General features: G+C 34.1%; 1 protein-coding gene across 13 annotated transcripts in view; it reads left to right on the top strand.

Annotated features, from left to right (window-relative positions):
- LOC147404786 (MRG family protein) overlaps nucleotides 1-16,144 on the top strand; it is a 31,703-nt gene extending 15,559 nt beyond the window's left edge. For 9 of the 13 annotated variants that reach the window (XM_086440867.1, XM_086440869.1, XM_086440864.1 and 6 more), the window contains 7 exons: nucleotides 693-728; nucleotides 8,511-8,551; nucleotides 9,923-10,027; nucleotides 11,012-11,094; nucleotides 13,554-13,723; nucleotides 15,350-15,434; nucleotides 15,829-16,144. In XM_086440867.1, coding sequence (XP_086296993.1) covers nucleotides 693-728; nucleotides 8,511-8,551; nucleotides 9,923-10,027; nucleotides 11,012-11,094; nucleotides 13,554-13,723; nucleotides 15,350-15,434; nucleotides 15,829-15,919 — 611 coding nt within the window. In that variant the 3' untranslated portion in view covers nucleotides 15,920-16,144. The remainder of the gene's footprint in view (nucleotides 1-692; nucleotides 729-8,510; nucleotides 8,552-9,922; nucleotides 10,028-11,011; nucleotides 11,095-13,553; nucleotides 13,724-15,349; nucleotides 15,435-15,828) is intronic. The other 4 variants (XM_086440870.1, XM_086440863.1, XM_086440865.1 and 1 more) reach the window with 3 other exon arrangements.
- The last annotated feature ends 414 nt before the right edge of the window (nucleotides 16,145-16,558 follow it).

Raw genomic sequence — 16,558 nt, forward strand, 5'->3', positions numbered from 1 at the left:
CTATTGATTTGATTCATAAATATAATTTTGTAATATTTAGTATTTTGCAGCTGTTCAATTGATTGGAAATATGGGGTGGTTAACTTATATTTTCTAGTTTTACATATGAATTATTTCTATTTTTAGTATTTTTTTTTTATTTTCTTAATTTTCATACATTTGAGGCTTATGCTTTACGCCTTGCTCCTCAACATCTAAAAAATAACTTTATAGAGTTGAATGTTGGGCAATAACCAAAGTTCATGTTCATAGAACGAATGTAGGAGAAAGGGGATGTTGTGTATGCATGATAAGGCTAGGAAAAGTATTGGAAATGAGTATATTCAAAGGAATTTAGAAATAGCTTCAACATCAATTAAATGAACATAAGTCAATTAAGATGGTCTAGTCATAGACAATGAAGAAAATTGATGGGACCCAGCGAGAAAGATCACTTCAGTTCAATTTAAGGCTCCACAAGGGTGAAAAGAATGCTGAAAACTTGCTGCGTAGATGGTTAATAATTATTGGGGTGAATCTCAAAATAGAATTCATACCACCAACATTTTTGATAAGTTCCTCTCCTATGTTCCCTACAATTCTATGGAAATTCTAAATCAGTGCCCTTGTTTTGATTTATTTTTCTTGTACATTTTTGATTCCCACCCATGGCATAATTTTAATACTATATGTCCTGTTCTACAAATTTTCAGAAGCAAAAGTGGATAAGGAGGACCTTAAGAACTATGGTAATGTTGTATTTTGTTTGTTTCTGTTAGTTTTCATTGTTGCCTTTCGACTTCTTGTTATGATATACTAATCCTCAATCATTTTTTGTCTTTGCGACTTCTTCAATCTAACTAAAGTAGGTTTTTGCTTTAGCTGCGTGGTTTTATCTTTTCACATGCATCCAAATGCATCTTAGTCTACTTGTCTGATGCCTGTTTTAGTGTTTGGATGTTTACGATTAACAGATAATCTTGAGTTGGTTGATGTGGAATCTGAAGTAATTATTAGGCTCAAAAGGAATTCCCAAGTAATTATGTTACCAGCTTGTTCTCCAATAAGAGAAATGCTTAGGGTCTCATGGGGGGCATGCTTTTATGCAAGAGCTCTTCGACGTACGAAATATGCAGAAGCCTTTTTGAATTGGCACTTGGCTTAACCACTAGAGATATTGCCTAACGTAGAAAACTAAACAAATTCCACCATTAATAACTACACCCATTCACACCGTGCTGGAATGTAAATAGTTTATTTCTTTTATCGATAGTTTATTTCCATTGTCAGCTGGGAGCAGATCCTCAACCTCAGTTGCAGACGTGCAGTGCACTTAATCAACCAATTTTTAATTGCATTTTCATGTTTGACACATCCGACAGACATACACACATCCTAATGCTTAAGGTTGTGCCACCCTTTATTTTCTTAAAAAAATGACTTTTGGAAGGGAACTGATGTGGTCCTTACTCCATTAGTTTATTATGCGAAATACAACCATGGTGTGATACTAGAACTCTACTTTTACTAAGTTATGGTGTATAGAAATGTTTTCTTTTAATTTTCATATGTTTCTTTCTGGATTTTAATTTTGAGATCTTTTGAGTTAACTAAAGCTAAACTACTATATTATAATATGTGCTTATGGGAAGTGTCAGATTTTCATGCTTCTCAAAAGCACCGTGTTAAGACACCTCATACCCTTTTTAGACGCCAAGACTCGTGAAGTCCTTGTTACGTAACTCAAGAAAGTTATTGCTTCTTAGCTTTGGGTATGTACATATGTATGCTTGTTTATCCATTTGTCTATGTAGGAATGCTTTGGGAAGGGTAGTGGAAAGGCTAATTAGGTGGTGAAGAAGGAAAAATTATAGAAAGATGTTTTAAGATAAGGTTTCAGGTCGAAAAGGTTTTATGGGCCATTGTGAAAGGTTTCAACAAAGGCCAATAGAGTATGAGAAATTCGAAGTTTTGCAATTATGACAATTTTCAATAAGGTGTTTCAATTAGGTTTAAGGGTATGTAATAGGGTTATGTTTACTAGAGGGAAGGTTTGAAGGTTGTAGATTAGGTTGTAGGTTTCATTCATATACTCTGAAACCATTTTTGGTCATGCCAGTGCCCCATAAATTCTTGGATTTCTCGCAATATGAGATTGAATGTCATAAATATTATTTGTATTAATTATGAAAGAGTTTGGATTTGTTTTTAATTATTTTTTTTTATCGGTTATTTTTAATTTTTACTTTTGCACTAAGATAAATTTGGGTGGTTTCTTGTAAACCAAGAATGGTTTGGAGAGGTTAATCTTTAACAAATAAACAAAAAAGTGTAGAAAAAGATGGATTGAAGAAGAATATAAAGGATAAGAAGATTAAAGAGAAAAAGATGATAGATTTACCTTGAAATCACACCAAGATGGCCTCACATCATATCGGATCATTAGATAAACCTAAGGTAGAGGTTAGCAAAATTTTATTCCATAAACTGTTAAAAACCAATTACAATACTATGTATAGGCTATATCATATTAGACTGAAGATCTTAATCCTAGCATTAATTAAACACTGACACTTTTGGACTTGAGAGCCCAATCCCTTTTAGAACTGATACTATTTAATGCCTCGGGTCCACAACAGTACGATATTATTTATTTTAGGTCGAAGCCTACACAACTTTAAATACATCATACCATATAGTGTTTGTTTTGTCCTTATACTCTAGGCTTTGAACATTCTCATGCCCGATGTGGGACTAACCATACTCCCTATTATTCCACCTCGCAATGTGACGGTTCCACTTTGACCTCACGAGGTCTCTACAGCCTTTTCCACATCCAGGCATTAGCGCATTGACAGGGTTGTGAAAACCTCCCCACCAAACAAGGAGAGCCGTCCTCGACTTTGATACCATTTGTAACACCTTAGGTTTTTGGTTGAAACTACACGACATACCATATAGGGTTTGGTTTGTCTATATGGTCTAGGCTCTAAATGTTTTCTTATTCGATCTGGGTCTAATCACACCCTTCTCTGTTATTCCCACCCGCAACATGACGGCTCTAGTTTGATCTCACGAGGTCTCAATATCCTTTTCCATATCCAGCTAGTGGCGCACTGGCGGGGCCGTGACATACCTTATCAGTATTTTGGCAATAATTTTCTCAAAACTCATCGGAATCAAAAAATGTTGGGCTTGCTGGATAGGTAACTCAACAACCTTTTAAATGTTGGCTCGTTGGATAGGACAAGTTTTGACTCCTCAAAATAAGGGTTAAAGAAAAATGATGTGAATAATAACTTAAACCAAAATCCTAAGATAACTAAAAGACAACTCATAATTAAAACATAATGAAACCTAACGAATCTAAAACTAATCCCAACAAAATAAGTGTGATAAAAAATAACTTTAGATCGAAACAAGCGGTAACCTAAATAATTGCAAAATTATCATTGGAACTTGTGATTGTAGACTTGATTTGTGTCCCGCATTATTCTCTTCTTGTTGGAGAAAACTTGTCCTCGAGAGATGATCAAACCAATCCTTGACTTGTCTTCGTGTCCTGATGTTGTGTTGAACCATGAACTTCAACTTGCAGCCTTCTATCTTGGCAAAGCCTCCATTGTACTTATCTGAGATGATTAAGTTAGTGTAAGGTAGTGATGGTAACAACTGCACCATGAAGAAGAACTGTAGAGTGTAGATGTTGGCTCCAAAATCTTCTTTATGCTTCTTAGACGTGCTATCAACTTCACCATCTTAGTCCTACGATGGTTCTAAAATTGTAGGCACACCATCTTTTGAAGTTGATATCTCCTTTGCATGTTTTTCAACTTGCTCTTAGACTGATGGTACCATATTTTTTGATGTGTGTAAAATTTCATTAATCAAAAGAAGAGAAAAGGAGGTTGAGTTAGCCCTTCCATATAGAGTAAAAAAAGGAAAAAACATCTACAAGAGCACCCCCCAAAAAAGCTACAAAGCAGAACGAGAATCCCATCCAAACACAAAATCCTCAAAAGAGACCCCAACAAAATCTCTACACTGCTTGGACCAAAAGTAGAGAAGACCCAAGATCATCAGAAACATAGCTTGGGAGGTACTTTCTTTATCCTGAAACACCCTTTTATTTCTCTTTCCAATTAGCCCAACCAATGGCCGATAGAAAGATAGCCCAAAGGTGTTTTGCCCAAGATCATCAGAAACATAGCTTGGGAGGTACTTTCTTTATCCTGAAACACCCTTTTATTTCTCTTTCCAATTAGCCCAACCAATGGCCGATAGAAAGATAGCCCAAAGGTGTTTTTTTCTAAAAGAGAAAACATTGTAGGTCCACCCTTCTAAGAGAGAAAAGAAAGCATGAGGGAAGACCCAATCCACATGAAAAGGGAAAGAAAGTGCATCCAAATTTGGTGGGAGAAAAAACAATGGATTAAGATTAATAGATTCCCTATCTCTCTTACAAAGAGAAAAAAATTACGAGAAATCTACCCACTGGAAAATTCAAGGTTAGAATCCTCCCTAAGGAGACTAGCCAAATGAAGAATGTAACCTTGGAGGGAATACGAGGAGACCAAATATTAGATTCCGAGAATTACACTTCAAAAGAGGGAATTAAATATTTATAAACGATCGAATGAAAACGTTCTTATCCTTACCCTTAAACCATTCTCTTATATCCTGATTATTCTCCTTGAATTGGTAAGAATTAAGGAGATCTAGAATAAATGTCACCTCGGTTATCTCCCAGTCGTTAAAATTTCTCTTGAAGCCCAAATCCCAAGAAGAAGTATCCCCATTGCGAATTAGATAATTCTGCATTGAACAGTTCCTTTTCAATGAACAAGTGTACAGAGAAGGGTCTTGAGTTGATAGAGTTAAATTACCACACCATTTGTCCACCTAGAACCTAACCTCGCCCCCTAATTTGAAGCTAACCCCTCTATCGAACTGCTCGGCTACTTTGAGAATCCCTCCCACAGACTACAATTGTAAGTGCCTTTTGCTTATCCAGTATGCCAACCAAACCTCTTATCCCCATATTTATCCTAAACAACCTTCCTTCACATACTCCCCCTTTCTTTCCCAAAACACTACTGTCATTTACCCAAAAGAGTTCTATTTGTTAGCCTCAAACCCCTAATCCCCAAACCTCCATTTTTCTTTGGAGTGCAAATCAACTTTGAGTTCACAAAATGATATTTTCTTCCCCCATCCTTATCATTCCTTGAGAAATTCTTCACGAACCTTTCAATTTTGACCTCCATAGACTTTGACATTGAGAATGAGGATAAAAAATATATTGGAATGCTAGTTAAAGTTCTTTTGATCAAGGTTACCTTCCTTCTTTTAGAAAGGTATTTAGCTTTCCACGTGCTCAACCTCTTATCCAATCTCTTGATTACTTTTTCCCAAATACTCTTTCTACAGTACGGAACCCCTAAGGGAAGACCCAAATAAGAAAAAGGGAAGGGTATCACAATTACAATCCAAAGTGTCATTTAGCAGAGAAAAAAAAAAAAAAAAAACCCCAAAGAGTCTGCCAGGATGGGAAGATCATGCACATGCCCCACCCCAAACAACTTACTTTTTTGTAGGTTTATATGCAAACCGAGATAGCATGAAAATAACACACTCTCTTCCTAACATAATATGACAATCTTTTGGATAGACCTCCTTGCACTCAACCCATGGATAAACTTTCCTTGATGGAATTGAATGACGAAACCTCCGTCACGATATCCACAAGCTTATCTTCATTATTCTATTAGATTTTCTTTTTAAGACCTGGGAAAACCAACTTCTCCTCATATTCATAACTATACAATATCTTGAATGACTTCCCCAAAGGTAAAACAAATTTGCTCTGAACTTCCAATACCATTTTCAGGCATCATTCTATTCTAGGTCTAGCTTTGATACCAAAATTAATGTAGGACAACCTAGATTTATTCGATTCTACGGTGGTTCTACTTTGGGAAGGATGGCGGAAATGCTAATTAGGTGGTGAAGAAGAAGGAAAACTAATAAAAGAGTTTTAAAAAAATGTTTTAGGTCCAAAAGTTTTTATTAGCCTTGTGAAAGATTTCAACAAAGCCCAATTGGGTATGTGAAATACGAAGTTTTGCAATTATGATAATTTTCAATAAGGTGGTGTAATTAGGTGTAGGGGTATGAAATATCGTTAGGTTTATTAGAGGGATAGTTTGAAGGTTGTAACTTAAACTTTAAGTCTCTAATACAAGTTTTGAAAGGGTTTGGATTTTTTATTTTTATTTTTTTTTGCAATAGGATGATTTAGGTTGTTTCTTGTGAACCAAGAAGGGTTTGGATGGGTTGATCTTTAACAAATAGACGAAAAAAATATGGAAAAAGATGGATTGAAGAAAAAGATAGGAAAAGAAGATAAAAGTGAAAAAATTATAGATTATCCTTGGCATCACACCTAGGTTCTTGGCCTCACACCCAAAGGGCCTCATACCGTATCGAATCACTGGAGAAACTTCAAAAGGATAGCTGCCATTTTTTTAATTTCATAAACTGTTAAAAACCAATTATAGTGCCATATACATATGCTCTCATATTAGACTCAAAATCCTAACATGATTTAAACATTGACAAGTTTGACCTTGAGAAGCTAATTCTGTGTAAAACTGATTAACTATTAGTATGTTCGCCATAACTTTTCCAAACTCATTGGAATTGCAAAATATTGGACTTGTTGAATAGGTACCTCAATAATCTTTCAAATGATTTAAAAATTAACCAAATACAACAAGTTTTGACCCATCAAAATAAGGCCTAAAGAAAAATGACGTGAATAGTAATTCAAACCAAACTCCTAAGATAACTAAAAGACAACTCAAAACTAGAATATGATAAACCTAACTAATCCCAACAAAATAAAAGTGATAAAAAAATAGTTCTAGACCCAAACAAATGGTTACCTAAATAATTGCAAAATTATTATTGGAACCCATGATTGTTGGTTTGATTTGCATCTTGCATTAATATATATATATATATATATGTGGGTCCCGTTCAGCAACAAACATTTTGGCAAAACATTTTTCAAAACATGGGTTAGAGGTCTTGGAATGGGCTGATTTTTGGTGAGGATGATCTCTACGGTGAGGAGATCATCCTCACCAAAAATCAGCCCATTCCAAAACTTCTAGCCCCAGTTTACAAGTTGAAAAATTGTGGACCGTCCATTTTTTGTAAACCATTTTTGATGGGGTTAGAAGTTTTGGAATGAGCTGATTTCTGGTGATGATGATCTCCTCACCGTAGAGATCATCCTCACCAAAAATCAGCCCATTCCAAAACCTCTAACCCATGTTTTGAAAAATGTTTTGCCAAAATGTTTGTTGCTGAACATTTCCCTATATATATAATCTAGACACTAAAAGAGAGTGAATATGAAAGTTGCTGGCAAAATCAAATTAGGAAGGAAAGAGTTCAGAAAGTGTCCTTGAATGGCATCTGTTTAACTGCAAAATTCACTTTCCTGTAGACAATGACCATGCGAGTAGCAATAAAAAAAAATACAAGGACCATCTAAGTCCACAATAAGAAGGAATTCAAATTTTTCTTGATAATTTCTGGAATTGTAGAAATGTAAAGTTTTTTATTTTTTTTTACTAGAAGGTGGCACGTGCAAATGCACTTGTATCAAAAGGGTTTATTTGTAATTTAAAGCATTGATTAAAGCATTTTTAATATTAGATAGTAAAAAGGATATTTTTGTAATTTTGAAAACTAACCAACAATGTGATTCTAGGGTCCTGAGAGGCAATTTTATTGACTTTTGATCAAAATGATCTTGATTATTTTAAATTTAAATATAAAGTTGGGGGCATTGTTGGGATCTAAAATTTGTTGTCGAACCACTTTTACTCCACCTTCTTGCATTATAATAGTAAAGATTTTTTTTTGTTTTTTTTTTGATAGATAGAAAATGTTGAATTCACTCTTCTGTAGGTATGGAATTAGTGAATCCACACTTATGAAGGAAGTTTAAACCGACTACAAATTGTGAGGCTGAAGGATTAAGCATCACAAACATTTCCAAAGTGCCTCCATTTTGTGGGAAGAATAGGAGAGGTGCAATGTGATGAGACTCTCTTTGAAATCAATTACTGACATATTTTTTTTGATAAGTATAATTGGCATTTTTCTTAGAAATGCATTGAGCTTGTCTCCAGACTAGACATTCTAAACTCTTGAATCATATTTTGATTTTTTGGGCACTTTACATCTTATTTGTTCTTTTTGAAATGAAGTTATTTATTTGTGTGTGTGTGTTTAAGTTTATCAAGTGGTATATGTTCTCTAGATGTTGCAAAGTTGATTTATTAGCTGATAGTTACGACTTACAAGTACCATCTCATTTGTTATGTATTTGGTGTTTGGTGTAAGCCTTTTGTTTGAAATAGAACTCTGGAAATATAAGCCTTTTAAGAAATTCTTTTTTTCTTGTTATAAGTTTTAAGAAATTCTTATTATGAAGATATTTAATATTGTTGCAGTCGGAAAGGGCAAGAAACGAAAGGGTGAATCTGGAATTGAGGTATGTTTCTCATTACGTTTTATTATTAAAAAAATGAGCTTTATTATCTGTTTTTGCGATGTTTCTTATTTTATTTTATTAGGAAAATCTTACAAGGATAAAGAAAATGTATTATTTGGAATGCATGGAAATTGGGCTGGCTAAATTGCGTTTATCTTGAAATTTCTATATGATTCTTTTCTCTGAAGTTCTTGGTAGGTGCTTGTTATATCATTGCAACTCTAAATTTGCAAAGAGCCTGAACCCTTGGAACAACCATCGTAGACATGCTGCATTTGTAGTATCTTGAGCACATTACAAAATGGGATCTATCGTGAGATGCTTCATCTGTCTTTGGTTTGTCTCTTGGAAAGAATACAGAAAACTACAATCTCTAAATCCATTTATGTGTATATCCCCACAGTTGTTTATAATGGATGTCAATTTTTTGTTTTCCTTTGATGGGTAAGCTGGAGTTGAACTCACAACCTAAAAGTTGCATTGCAACATGTCAACCAAACTGAGCCATGGGTCCAAGCCCAATAGATACGAGTTCAGTAATATATGAGTGATTTGAGCTTCAAAAGGATGCCTTTGTACATTGTGCAGGCTTGCTAGACCTGTGAGTAAAACAAAAATCTCACGGTGAATGGTTTTTGAAGAGAACATTCCTCATCTCCTCATCTTATATTGTGGAGATTAGTTATTATCACCCTTCTTACAACCAGGTTGGACACAGTGTTCATAGGCTCGTAGCTTAGGTTAGCAACATCAATTTGTGCCATTTCCCACTGTTTTTTTTACTGTGACAGTCTTCCACCAGCTACATCAGTGACTTTTTTTTTAGTCTGTGTTTGCCATCTCATCAGTAGTTAGGACTCTTGGAGAGATTACTTTTGTGTCTTGTCAGTTTTTCACTATGAAATGATCATCCCTATATCTTCAAGGTTCGGAACATGTGGATGATTCGGTATTAAAGCGTATTGTAATGGATATTTTGTCAAATCACAGCTCAATGACGTCTTTTCTTTAATCATAGCCGACATGAACTTCAGGAAGGGGCACTAGTCTATGTGCTGGCTTTCGAATAGACTTTGCTACCTCTCCTTCGGACCCTTTTGCTCTTGGTGCATCTTTATTCGTATTTTATGCTACGTCTGTCTTTTGACTACCTACCTTTTTTTTTTTGTTGCGAGTTTAAATTTATAAGACCATGAAAAGCATTCAAAATGTTTGTTGGCTTTCATATGGGTTTTCTAGTTTATCCCTGTTAGGGATTGTATATTCCTTGATTCTATACATATTTGTATTTACTTACTGTAAGTTGTTGACTGGATTACAATTTACAGTTTTGAAGTTCTTAGGCTAGTTTCTTGGTTTGAAATTTGATAGGAGAAGGATACAGTATCCATGGAAAAACATGTGAAGATACAAATTCCATCGACACTGAAAAAGCAGCTGGTTGATGATTGTGAATTTGTTACTCAGTTGGGTAAGGTAGTTATTTTCTAGACTACCGTAGTCTCTCTTTCTCTTCCATTATCACCATGTATCAACTGGTGCATGTATTTCTGTTACCTTATAACTTTTGTGCTTACCTTAGAACTTTCTGGATGAAACTGTAAACGCCAACGTTTATTTTTTTCTTTTGCTAAAACTTAATTTGCAAATGATACTAATAATGAATTGGTGTAAAATTATAGTGACAGTAGTCTTCAATTTCACCATATTTTCACGAAATATATTTAGCTACGTTTTTTTGGTCGAAATATACCAATATTTTTTTCTTTTCTTCGATAGGTGTAAGGTTAGTGGTTAGCAAATAAAGTTGGGTCTGAGGGGGTTTGAACCTAGGACGTGGGAACGATACTCCACACGTCTTACCACTTAGCTAAGTTGGTACATCAAAATACACCAAAATATTTCCATTCCACAAGCCTCGAATGAATTTTTACCCATTATTTCTTTTTTGTATTTATATTTCGATGGAAATCCCTGTTCATTTCGTGAAATATTTCTGTGAAAACTAAATTTCGGCTGAAACAATAAAATTTCAGGAATAAAAATGAAAGATTTTAGTGGAAATATTTTGATTAACAGAAATTCGACAAAATATTTTTTTGTTGAAGAAATATTCTAAAATTACTGATAAAATTTATCAAAATAACAAAAAAGGAATTCTTATAGAAAGGACTTGTCAATGATGCATTTACTCATTCATTGGTACATACTCTTCATTCATTAGTAGAAACAAATTATGCATATTGAGATGTCAATGATATCATCTTTCTTTCTTTCCTTTTTTTTCCTTATTATTATGGTTAAGAAAGCTTAACAAGTTCTTCCATCATATCTATCGTGGATCTATTTTTTTATTTTTTGTTTCCATTTTTCATCCTCTTTATTTGTTGAGTTCTTGTTTGTGCTTTTTTCCCCTAATTGACTACATGAGGAGTTGCATAACCATATGCCCCTTCTTAGCAGCTTGTTAAGCTTCCACGTTCCCCAAGCGTTGACGACATACTAAAAAAGTATCTTGATTACAGGTCAAAGAAGGATGGCAAGTAAGTTTCATATTCATTTTGTTTTGTTTAGGTTATTTTCCTGGTTGTTCATATTAATTTGAAGTTTTTGTTACCATTTTTTATTCTATTTTAGAAACAGATCAATACTTATGTTTTCAGATATCACTCTTTATGCTAAATTATGGGTGGTACTTAATGGAAGTTAGGAACATAATCAGATCTCTCTTGTTTGTTAGGAGAGAGAGTTATTGTGTTGTTTTTTCTCGAGGACACCATGTCCTCCTTATCAATAAATTTTTAATATAAAAAAAAAAAAAAAAAAAAAAAGTTGGGAACATAATGCAATAATCATGTCCAAGCTTTTATATTCTGATGTCTGGGTATAATTCAATCACCCATGTCATGGAAATTTCTGATCTGGCATGGAATTTGGAGCATTGGCTTAGATGTTACATGTAAATGTAGTGCATCTTCCATAAAACATAAACATTTTATAACATGAATTATAAATAGCACCAATAGATTATTTTAAACTGTCCTTTATTCACGCTTTGGAGCATCAACTTTCATGTTATGAAGGCTAGCTAGGTACTTTCTTCTTCGCCTGTATCTTCAAGAGGAACTGCTTTCTTCTTCATCCCTCCCTTTCTCTTCTTCAATCTTTCGTTATTTACTTTGCTTATTTTTTCGCTTTTCCAAAAAATGGATGTTTTTATAATAGAGTTCGCCACAGACATCCTCTTTGGGGGTTAAGGGGGTAAAAGTGGAAACAAATAAAGCTGAAGGGAAATTTTTAAGTTTTTTTTTGAGGTTAAGAGGTAAAAGATGAAAAACAATAAAGTGGGTCAAAAAGGAGATATAATAAAGTTAGAGGGAGTGAAGAGGAAAGACCAAAAAGTGTAGGTCGATTGGACATTTTTCCACCCACAAAAATGTAGCCGAGGGGACTTTTATCCCCCCAACCCAAAACACAAAACTGTAGCAACTCAGTTGTGTTTTATTAAATAGATGTACATCTATTTTGTAGAACATTCAACTGGATGGTATATTTCGTAGTATTTGTTGATCAAGTTACATTATCTATAATCCTATCTGATTGTTATACATACTTTTATTCTTTATTACCTTTTCTTCATCTTTTTTTGCTTCATATAATTATAACTAGATAAATCTTATGAAATAAATTAATGAATGAAGTGTTACTTAGGCTATACCTGGCCCTTGCCTTGCCTAAAGGACCCTTATTGCCTACGTCACTTAATGTGGTTTGACTACATTGTTATGTATGAAAATGATCATAATGTTATTTTGTGTATATGAACCAAAATATAGATTCTCTATTATTACATAGATAATTTTTTCGTATCACTTGGCACTTATTGGGCAGTCCCTTTCTCTTCCTCGATCTTTTGTTATTTAAGAAGTTTACTTTTTTGCTTTCCAAAAAATAGGTTTTGTTAATTACATATATTTTGTTTATCTGCACCAGCCTCTGGGCTTTTACCCCACTAACATGCATGTGTTGTATTCTTGCCCTCTAATCTTAACTAGTGCCCCATCTCTAAGAGTGTTCCTACTAAAGTTGCATAGTATATTTTCTTGGTCTACTTATCTTAAAGTCCTGTTTAATTGCTTCTAAGTTACCATTTCATATTTCTTTTTGTCCATCCTATCTTCAAGTTCTTTGTTTAAGATCTATATATAAAAAAAAAGGCCTTTCTTTTCAGATGTATAGTTCCATAGTTTTAATTTTAAGTTCTTCCTTTGTAACTTCACCTACTAACTCAACATGATTTATGAATGGCATACACCAAAGGACCTCTCATTGAATATGAGAGTTAATGTATCCAGCGTATCCCTTGTCATTTTTGGATTGGACCTGGACATGCTCCCTACTATCAGTCTCCTATTTGCAAATTTTTCTCATGCTTCAATCGTATAAATGGATTCTGGTCGCATATTTCTATGCTTGTTTTAAATTTAAATTTAATTTATCAATCTTGTTCATCTTTTCAGTGGTGTCAGTCTTCATTTAGTCTTTTAGCTTAGTGTTATGGTGTATGAGGATGTCTTCTATGATGACAATATTTTACCGTGGCCCTCAAGTAATTGATGCAAATATAACTCATGATCACATCCATGACATCCATTATAGAACTTTGATTTATTAGAACTTTTTGTTGATTTTTTTGTTTTGTCTTTTTAGATGTTCGCTTCCACAGTTTTTTCTTACATATTGTATTTCAAATGATTTATGTTGGCCTTGCCCTTTGAACATGGTACTTTGTTAAGATCTTTGTCTTATAGATACCACTGTAAATGGATTACTGCTTAAATTTTGTTTTTTTTTTTTTAATAAGTAAAGATGATTTTATTAAAAAGGGAGGTCAAGATTACCAGCTTAATGGATTACTGCTCAAATTCTTAAATAGTTTTTGGATTAATTAAATGAATGTTGGCACAAATTATTTTATTTTTGGTTGCGTTTTTGGACACAGGATTGCTGATGCAATTGGAGAAATTTTGAAGGGATTACGCTGTTACTTTGACAAAGCATTGCCCGTGATGCTCTTGTACAAGAAAGAACGGCTACAATATCGTGAAGCAATAACAAATAACATTTCTCCCTCAACCATATATGGTGCTGAACATCTACTACGTCTCTTTGGTATGCTCATTTATCCATACTGGTTTGGTTGCTGAATAAAGAAGATAATTATTTGCTTGCTCATGTCATTGCTATTTTATTTTGATTGGAGGAGTAAGTGTTTGTGTTTTTGTTTACATGGTCATAATATCTGAGTGATCCTTGAATTAGTACGTGTCAATGTAAATGGTTTTTCGGACATGTCCTACCACGTGTTATACAAAATATTGCTTTGTATTGATGAGTTAAAATGTTGTTAATTTGATGTCCATGTAATACCTGATAGTACTTAGTTTTTGAATCTTTAAGAACCATTAAACATATGCAAAGTTCTGTTTTTTATTTTTTTGACAAGTAAGTTTTAGGATTATGGCACCCCACTCTTTATTAAAATCATGAAAGGAGTTATGATCGGACATAGTTGCGATACATATCTTCTTGCAATATAACATCTGATGTAGATAGGTTTGCTGACACTTATATTAATGCCTACGATCAAGTTAAGAAGCGTCGAAGAAAGAAGTCAGCAACATTTACCGAGGCAACTCGACCCAATCTTTGATTGATCCTCAAGATCTAGTCCAACTTCTCTTAGGACTCTTTCTTTTATTGAGTTTCTATTTTTTAAGTTGTTTAAGTAGTCCTAGTTAGTTTCTATTTCAATTGGAAAGTTTCTTTTCCTAATTAGTTTTTAATTTGTTTTATGTTTTTATTCTTCTTTAAATTCGTTTTTATTCTTTAGGTAATAATTAGAAGTCTTTTTAAGTGTCCAAATTGAGTTCTAATATGATTAGAAAGTTAGTAATATGTTATAGATAGATTAGGAAGTTACATTTTAGTATTTTAGAAGGTTTCTAAGTTGTTATGAAGGAATTATCTATATAAGGAGCTCCAATAAACAAATTCAGGCCAAGTAGTTATTTCTCATGTGAGCTCCAAGATCACTAGAACCAAGGAACTGATGCAATTGGGCCTATAAAAGCATGTTTTGATAATTGAATTTGATTGAGTTTTTAGAGATTTTGTCAAGCTGTTGACAAGTTTAGAGGTTCTTTGAAAACGTTGTGTTGTTTTCAAGGTTTCTCACAAAAACCTTGACTGACGAGTTAGAGGTTTTTCCTTCTAAACCTTGATCTCTTCTCTTCTCCCTCTTTCAACAAATTTTTCCAATTGCATGCTACCAAGGATACCACGCTTGTCGATCTACACTCGATAAATCTCAAGAAGGAATTGATTGATGCATGAGACTGAATAGAGTACATGGTTTCTGGTTTGGGGAGGAGTCACGCTAAGGGTACTCCTACATGGTCGTGTGACTCATTTTTTCTATGTTGTTTTGGTATCTAAAATGTTGATCCATTGTTATTGACCTGGTTTAGGTAGAAACCATAGCCACGTCACCATATCCCTTCACGCTCTTAACAGTTGATAGTTATTTATCAAGGGTTGAATCACTTTAACAAGACGCACTCATTTACCACTTTTAAAAACTTCATGCCTTTGGAGACCCTTCTTTATTACCTTTTTCAGAGAATTTCGTAAACTACCCTATGGTCCGCATTATTTCTTGATAAGTCCTTGTAAATGCAGCTTTTAGATTTTCTTCAAACTTGAATATTGTTTACAAAGTTTCTTGGTTATCTGCAGTTAAGTTGCCCGAGTTATTGGTCTATGCTAACATTGAAGAGGAAACACAGACACGTTTGCAGCAGAAATTACTTGACTTTCTCAAGTATAAACACTACCCTTCTTTGTATTATCTATGTATGTTGTTAGATAAAAAAGAGCTCTCGATTTCTATTATATTCAGACAAGGAAAATTTAGTCTCCAACGAACAGCTGAAATGGGAAGATATTCCCTAGGAAATTCTTTAGGGAAACTGATCTCTAGGAAACCCTGTATTTCTCTTCTCATCTCAGTTGTTTGTGTCCAATGTCATTCGACCCTGGAAAAGTCCTTCGACTGAGAATGTTAAAACTTGCAGTACTGCAGACATAAATTGTTGAATTACTCTAGGTTTGCATATGAAATCGTAAGGATAAGGTTTTGTGCCACTGACTCTAGTGTTCCATATATGTAAATCAGCTATAGTTTTCAAGTCCATTTATCTTGTTAAACTACACAGGTTCTTGCAGAAGAATCAGAACACTTTCTTCCTCTCTACTTATGATGGTTCCAAAGGTGTCGAAGGAAGTTGCAAGGAAGAAGATGATTGAGGAGCCCCATGTAACTGCCATGTCTTTTAACAGATTTTTTTTTTTTTGTATTTTGTATTTTGTGTATCTTAGTATTTACAGTCTTGATAGGGGTGATGCATTTGACTCTGTAGATTCATTCATTTGGGACTTTATGTGTTACACTGAGGAAAGTTGCTTGGGAGAATAGGCAAAGGTTTATCCATCCAATTAATGAAATTTGTTACTATTTGTACTGCGAACTAATTATACTCCTTTAAGTTTAGAGCGATGCTGGAATGACCTCAATTCACACTTTGCTGACATGGAGGTGTGCACAGAACCATAGGTGGTTTTCACTTGTATCTCGATGAAAAGCATCTCACCTCCACATCAGCAAAGTGTGAATTGAGGTTAATCTCAAGGTCACTCCAGTATTATTCTCAAGGTTATAGCTCAGTTATTTTACATTTGCAGTGTTGCAGCTCACGTTTTTACAAACACATGCATCACAATTATCTTGTAGGCTTGTTGTAGCTCTGTTCATGCTCTTCAGGATAACATTATAAAATGGAACAATGAACAAACAGCAAAATCTTGGTCCAGTTGAGAATGGAGGTGGGAGAGCCACGCTTTGTGAAGTCTTGTTTGTATTGAGGTGGTGGTTTTGCAGTGATGATC

Source organism: Akebia trifoliata, chromosome 4 (genome assembly GCF_017979445.1).
Source record: "Akebia trifoliata isolate Shusen 1 chromosome 4, ASM1797944v1, whole genome shotgun sequence".
Lineage (NCBI taxonomy): Eukaryota > Viridiplantae > Streptophyta > Magnoliopsida > Ranunculales > Lardizabalaceae > Akebia > Akebia trifoliata.